Below are 8,214 nucleotides of genomic sequence, written 5' to 3'. Positions count from 1 at the left end.
AATGCTATAGAAGATATCTAACAGTGTCTTGAGGTATGCCATGTACACCCGAGGTAAACAGTATTTTGAAATCGTAAACATTTACATATATTGATAACACATTTTTTACGGTTTAGGCTCATGTATCGATTTATCTTTACTCCATGTCACTATTTATCATAGGAAATACACATTTAATGAGTACTCTAACGCCTCTGATGGCAATAAAAATATATAAAAAAAAATATGTAAAAATAGGAGTGATAACCTAGTCCCTACAGTGACAGTCGCTTTAAAAAAAAACAACGTAAGTTTTAGATGGAAAACTGCACCTTTGATGATACAACATCTGATTAAGTAGCTTCATTAAGCTTTACAAACCTTATTGATAATGATGGGTTGTTTATACCAACTTTATTATATGGAAATTATGCATAAATGTCTTTCACAGTATAACCGTCTGAAAATTCATCCTACAAGTTAAAGCCCTTCTAATATGGTATACCATAATATGCAGAGTTGCTTAAGAACTGTCATGCATCTCAGTTAGGTAGATGGTCGATGTTTTTATACACAACGACTTTATGTATGGGCGGCGGAAAGGGCAAAAATCCATTAAAACAAATCCAATGTCAAACGTCATATCAATAGACGTCTTTTTCAAATCAACATATGTTATGAAACAATAAATGTTCAAAACCAGGTCATGTGGTAATTAAATCATTATCAAGACCAACAAAACAGGGACAAAGCAATAGTTATGTCTGTCATAATTGTTTTACTTACAAAAACAACCGTATGCAAATCTGACAGGGCAAGCACATGGTTGTCAGCCGCCATTTTCTCATTCTCGGAACTCCTCGGAATATGACATCGCAACATTGACTGAACCAGAAATCGGGACTTATTTAATTAAATCCCTACATGCGTTTCAGAAAAAAATGTCTCAAATAAATACTTAGGGATTATAATTATCAGAGGAAAATGAAATTCCACTTATAAAGGGTATATGTTGTAATAAAAAAATATTTCAAACATATCTATATTCAATAATATTGATGATTAATAACAATCGTTTTAATAAAAATTACCTTTACTTTTTTTTTACTAGACCTCTATATTGAGTATTTTTCTGAATAGATATACAGTATAGTATGATATGAAGATTTTTTAAAGCTATATGCTTAATATAAACTATTTAATATATTGGTGTCGGGACACTTTTTACCACTCGGCCACCGCGGTCCCATCATTGGAGGCGTCCACTACAGCACAAACATCGGCATCTTTACTTGTTCTAAGGCTGAAGTTTATGTCTTCTCTTGGTCTATATTTCTAAGTGGCCATGGGTATGTATATTCATACGGATTTGTTACGTACACAGGTAGAATAAACTGATCAGGATACGAAATACACTATATCCGGCTCTGCAACAGCTGCGACACAGCTGGATGTCGGGAATGAGGTATGGGTGGTTGTTACTATACACGGAAGTTGGTCCTATATTCAACCTTAACTATCAATGTTTACCGGATTTCTCATCTGATCATACCTGTGTTAATGATAGTTAATAATAATGTCGCAGCCCAACATTTGGTTCTTCAAATAAATCTGTAGAGGCACTATGAAACTGTAATTATAACACGTTATGGACTATGGGGAATTAGATCAATTGCTTAAGCAGCAGAGCTTATCATAAAGGCTGCAGTTATTGTAACCACTCCCGTTACAGTTCACTTTTTAAGGCGACATACCCAAACCAGTATGTTACCAAAACTGGATATTTTTTTTGCAGAAAGAAAAACAGTTAAATCAACTCTTGTGTCTACATACGTCTGTTATGTCTGTAGAGTTTGATAACACAAGAATATAATATAAATAAGTCTTGAATGTTGCTAAAAAATGGCACGTGCGAGGCCTATAAGTGTTATTTTACTTAAGAAAAAAAAAAGATATTCTTTTGTTCCAAATCTATTTCTCAGATAATGACATACTTGCAAAGCAAAAAATGTTCATTTGAAAAAATAAATAAAATATTAAAAATAAATAAATAAATGAAACATTCTTCTGAGCTTCAGTGACAATTTTGTGTTTGCTTATTTAAACACAATTCGATATTCGTCTTCGATGCATAAACATAAATGGGTCGTCTTTATCTTCTGAATTTTAAACAAATGATCAAGACAATTGCTTTATGATCCAATTTGGGTACTGTCACCATTGAAAACGTCAATTCTGAAGTTAAAATCCAAAACAATTTGCCCCTTTATTCATTTCAATGATCTCCCCGATTCTATTCCTGTGACCTCAGATGACATTTGGTTATGTTAATTAATCACAGTATTCTTCTGTCAAAATGTTGTACCAATGAGCTTCGTGATTTTTTTGAAGAAATTGAAGAAACAATTTTGAGGGATACATTTTTACCTTGTTGAATGGGTTAATGTGGAACAATCTTTTGAAAGGCCTTCATTTGAACTTACTGAAGATACTATTACGCTTGATTATTAAGACGAAAAAATCCATGTATCTAAAATTAAACGACATTGATATTCAAAATATATATTGTAGATATCCTGATCTAAGGACTATCTAGCATGAAGGAGAAGAGATGAACGAAAATTTGTCGCTGGTCTTTGCACCGTAATCAGCTCACATTGTCTGTCTGGTAGTTGAGTTAAATGTTTTACTAAATGTTTGAAATTGCTGGTAAGTGTATGCTTTTCATACTCTTTGAACACTTTCAAGTCTAATAATAATATACAATGTATATTCACGTGTATAGCCTAAGGTCGACACATAGTTTCATTATCACGGAAAAAAATATCCAACCCTGGCAACCAACTTTATTGTTTTGCTATATTATTATCTGTCATGCTGTCTAAATGGCTAAAAAGTTGTTCTCACGTGTCATATTGACCGGCTGTTCGTAAAGTTAGGTTGACTGTGTTTTTTATGGCAGATAATAAATTGCCTCCACTTGGTATTGTCCAATAATGCCAATGGGTAATTTAAAGGGTCATTAAAAAAAAAACACCAATAAAACCCAACAACAACTCAGACTTAGTCCTTGGTCAATGATTTTACTTAGTTTAATAAACATTTATCGAGTATCTATGTTTTATTGACAGTATTTCGTAATGGAATTTCGATAAAGGATTGTGTGTTGTGTATATGAAATGTTTATAATTTGTAACACATCATATCCAAAGACAAAGTGCAAAACTAAAAAAACCGAAAAAGCTTACATATGAAGAGTGACTTCCCTTACCATTTTCATTATGTTATTGTAGCTCTGTGTTTATTATGCTTCACCACTAGATGCCATAGTAAGGAGAGCCCTTCGATAGGCTATGCCTGAGCCAATCATATTGACTTATATTTACTGTAAATCTGTTGAAATGTTATCAGTTCGTTTCATTTATGCAGAAAAATATCAGTTTAGTAAACAAGGATCACACTGTATCCTGTTGTGCTATCTCATAGTTATCCACTGGATTGTCAAGTTATCAATTCAAATTATCGTATTGGGTATGTATAGTAAAATTGCATCCGGTATTTTGACCCGCATTAGGCTAGAGGACTGAGAAACAATCACCCCTTCCACTTCGTTATCTTACGCAATGTATGGACGTGTCTGGTCTAGACCAAACAATCTATAAAAGGAGATGTTCTTTGGGATATGGTAGCGTTTTTGCCGAGACAACGAAATGTCAATTATCAGACCAGTCATGCGAATGTTGTGCGTTTTGGCTGCAACTACTGCGTACATGATTCCAGACACAATGGTTAACGCTGTTTCCATTCACCAAACGACCACTCCTACTGATCAGTTGGCGATGCTCACAAAACAAAGGAATGATTTGGAAAACATGCATTCAAATGATGCCAACGAAATTTCTCGACTGAACCAGAAAGTAGAAGAACTACAACGTTTTCGCATCGTCGATTTAGAGAGGACTTCCATGCTGACTCGGAGGATAGAGGAATTGGAGCGTAAAAGGGACGACGATGTGCAGGCTGCGAACAACATAACTCCAGCTAAAGACGAAGCACTGTATCACAACATCAGTGGTGCAACACCTGATGGAACGACGAGAAAAGATGAAGCTCGTTCGGCATATGTAAGTCAATCGAGCCCTGAATCACGTGACAGTTCTAGTAGGATCCAGTATGGACGTTACAGAAGAGTTACACGCACCGGTAAGTACATATACCTAGAGTGCGCGTAGACTATCCGAAAGTAAATAGGTGATGCTAATATTGATAAAATGGTTGAAACTACATGATTTCACAAACATTGAATTTATGTACACATCACAAGAAAAGTATATTGGATTATTTCTATTTGCTTTTCAATAGAAAAAATAAATAAAATGTTTATGATCATGGTAACTGATTTATACATCAAGTAATCAGCTTTAATTTTGATAATTAACTGCAATATATGCATCCGTTTATTCAAATTACTGTTGGATATATTTACAAACGGAATACTCATCGACATTAAAATCAATAAACACCATGCATTATAAGCAAAGAAAAACAACGAAAATAATTTCAAAATGTTATTTTTTAATTGATATAACTGCAATGTATAATACGTGTTATAAAACTCGCATGAACCTGATTTTACTCTGAAGATCGCATCAGAAATGCGTTTTTTATATATTGAAAATTGGCAGGTAAGTATGAAAGGTTTGATACTTATGACCTTGCGAAAATAGCCGTCAATGTCTCCTTAATTCCGATTGTGATAATACTGTAAATCACTTATATTTCGCGAACTCACCTAATTTGACTTATTCGCGAATACATAATTTCGCGAATTCTGATCTCAAAATGACTTTAAATTGGCGAATGATATTAATAGGTCGCCGATATTTCCATGTTGGTAGCCATTTTGTTTATGAGAGTCATGTGATGGTACAAGAAAAGTCATGTGATTCAATCATGTGATATCGGTGTCTGGACATACTGAATTGTATTTACCGTACCTGTATACATGCTAATGGCTTACAAAGGCGGTGTCAGACATTGAACAAAACCCACGGCTCATTAAGAATGTCTGGAAGATGACGGGACTACAATAGGTTGTGAGTTAACGTACATTGTAATTAACGTACGTGTGTATACAGTGATACCGATGAACAGCTCTCGGGACAGTCTATTGCGAATGATTTTATACTCCAGGCGATTATTTGCTCTGAATGTTTGAATTAAATAAATAATTTGTTTGATTTCAACTTTGTTATGGTAAATATCTTGTCGAGAATCAAGCGATGTGAAGTGCTATATATACATGAAACCTTACATAACTTACAACAGCGTGGGTAATAAAGTAGGACATATTCCGGATGACCATCCGGGATCCTCGGGACCGTACCTATTGTACTTAAATTAACTACATGTAAAACGTCGTCTAGAAGTTAATTAAGTCCGAGCTCAACCACAATATCAGTGTTCAGTGGGGTTTTTGTGTGTGAAATTTTGGTGTTTTGTGATATAAAAACACACTCTGATATAAGTATATAATCTATCACTCTATCATGACTTTAACGGCGATGTTTGCTCACCCACTAAAGATAACGGTAGATTCAAAATGGACGCCACTTAGTATTTTTGTCATTCTTATACAAATATTCGCGAGGGATTTGAATTCGCGTTTGACTCTCCTCGCGAATTAACGCGAAAATAAATCCCACGCGAAATATAAGTGATTTACAGTAAAAACAAATCATTGTAAGACATGTTTTCAACTTGACAATGGCTTCCCTGAAAACTGGCCATACATAAATGTCACCTGAATATATCATACCTTATGACTTTAACCAATTAATTGTTCTTTCCTAATGGATTTTATTCATTTCCCTTGCGCTAAATCAGCTGTTTTCAAGAGAGATTTGTGTGACAAAATGTTTAGCGTAAGGAGGCGCACTTAAGGCGGGTACCTGTTAAACACGAGAAAATGTCTTTTAATTTTATTACTTATACTGCGAGTTGCTTTAAAAATTTGGTATTAACGTAAAACTCGAAAGGAACAATAGACATTATCAAATATTTTCACGGAAGCAAAAATTAAGTGAAGTTTGCAGGAACCTATGCAACATTGATCGTTCAGAATATTACTATTTGAAATCCCTTCTCATCTGTACATGGCTCTGCTTGTTTGCGATTGTAATATTTCCCCTTTAATATGAGTTGTCTGGTGCTTTACTTAATCCGGTTTCATATGCAACAATATGTCTTTTCTTACCAGGTGTGTCAAACGACGTTGTGGCATTTCATGTTATCCTGACACACACAATATCCGACCCATCCACAAACCATCCAGTAATATATGACCATGTCATCACCAACACCGGAGGCGCCAGTTACAATGCTTACACCGGCGTCTTTACTTGCACCCAACCGGGAGTTCACGTCTTCTCTTGGTCGATATTTGAAGCAGGCCATCATTACATTTTTACTGATTTAGTACGTAACAACGCTGTCATAGGATCAGCCCAAACTGGCCAGGATACAGGTTTCTCCATTGCTAGCTCTGCAACAGTAACTGTACATTTGGAGGGCGGAGATGTAGTTTGGGTTCGTGTGAATGGACACGGGGCTGGCTCTGATATACTACCTAATCTATCAATGTTTACTGGCTTTCGCCTCTGATCACATATCTCTGTGGATATAGTGAATAAAAAATGACGAAGCTGAAACTTTGTTGTGGTTGTTTATTGTCTAATATAAATGTTTCGTTTAAGTAAAATGCAGACATAAGACATTATCGGGTAATAATATGAATAAATCGTAATCAATTGGAATTGACATTAATTAAGATAACCAATGGTTTTGTATTTTTCATGTACATGTATCATCAACAGAAATAACGAAGTCTGAGAATTGAATTATTACACTCAATTAACAATTTGTACAGTTATAGTTCCAAATTGTGTAGGTCATTCTTAGAGTCCCAAATGGAATCCCAAGTAGTCTATCCGATTTTATTTTTGTGATTTGAAATATTCTTTTATCAAGATCAATTAATGCCTTAATGAAGCAACCTACTGTTTAACTGTTATATTCATTAGCGTCGTGGTCACTCTGAGGGACACAGCTTGATTAATACACATTTCTCCTGGGAAATAGGAGCTTTTGTCATTCTTTGGATCAATATTTGTTATCAATTTGATAAGATACTATGGCACTTGCTTGTCTAGAAGAAGTCGTGTTATGCCTGCACGTTTGAGTGAAAAGTGATAGAAACATGTCTCGTTGAAGATATTAAAGAGAAAACACTAATTACAGGTACTATCTTTTTCAGTTTTACTCAAAACTGTGATATAGCATAGTGATATAAAAGCCAAGGATAAATGCTGACTGGTTCTGTGACACAATATGCGACACTTCGAATAGGTTATTGATTAGTTCGGACAATTTTGTAGGTATCTTATAACCTAATGATTCTCGTCATTCAAGCACAACCTCTGCAAAAGGACTCATGTCGTAGCTAATTAGGCGAGCAAACACGAAGTGAAGCAACACACCATAGTTTGTGCTTGTGCTTGTGCAAGTAGATGAGATTGTGTCTTGCACGTTTTGACAACAGCAAGGATTTTACCCCAGTAATTGTGATGAGACAAAGGCATTTCTTTTACAAATGCGTATACGTGGTTGTCTTTTCTATGCACACGTAAGCCCCTTGTTGAATTAGTGTATTCAAGAGTCTTTTATATTGCGGATTATTTACATTTCATATACTTCTTCTTTTACCTGTTTTTCTTGTACAAGAGCTCCCAACCTTCCCAACAGATTATATTCCATCTTTGGCCAATTCCTTTCAATAACGCAACTATAACAATCTATCGAAGTCCAATCACGAATACGAACCTACGTATACTAAGAAAAATATGTATAATTAGTTGTCGTGACAGATAATCATAGCTGGAGTCCATGGCTAACTTGACCTAGCTTACAAACATTGCGTTTTCGGTCAATTCAAACCCAAAAATGAGTGTTTTATATATAACGAATGCTAGTAACTGAAATGGAAAGCAATTCCGTTTTATTTTCTTTGTGGGTATTCATATTCCGTTTTTTTCATATTCACTCGACGTTTTCATTCTTCAATGAAGAGTGCTAATTTTATGTCATCTTCAGGTTGGAAGAGGAAAAAAAAACTATCCATATTTTAGTGATAGAATTAAGATTTTGTTGGGTGGCGAAGACTAATGACTTTAAAAA

At 34.8% G+C, this 8,214-nt stretch overlaps 1 protein-coding gene across 1 annotated transcript; it reads left to right on the top strand.

Annotated features, from left to right (window-relative positions):
* The first annotated feature begins 3,517 nt into the window (after positions 1 to 3,517).
* LOC117323744 lies at positions 3,518 to 6,689 on the top strand. The gene is made up of 2 exons (XM_033879171.1): positions 3,518 to 4,182; positions 6,239 to 6,689. Exons 1-2 carry the CDS (start codon positions 3,690 to 3,692, stop codon positions 6,640 to 6,642), a joined length of 897 nt encoding a protein of 298 aa, XP_033735062.1. The 5' UTR covers positions 3,518 to 3,689; the 3' UTR covers positions 6,643 to 6,689.
* The last annotated feature ends 1,525 nt before the right edge of the window (positions 6,690 to 8,214 follow it).

This window comes from Pecten maximus, chromosome 3 (genome assembly GCF_902652985.1).
Source record: "Pecten maximus chromosome 3, xPecMax1.1, whole genome shotgun sequence".
NCBI classification, from domain to species: Eukaryota; Metazoa; Mollusca; class Bivalvia; order Pectinida; family Pectinidae; genus Pecten; species Pecten maximus.
This window is presented reverse-complemented; position numbering and strand designations above follow the sequence as displayed.

Coding starts and splice junctions, on each gene's coding strand:
- LOC117323744 (XM_033879171.1), top strand. CDS start 3,690: ATGTCAATTATCAGACCAGTCATGCGAATGTTGTGCGTTTTGGCTGCA. Junction 4,183..6,238: donor CAGAAGAGTTACACGCACCG/GTAAGTACATAT, acceptor TTTTCTTACCAG/GTGTGTCAAACGACGTTGTG.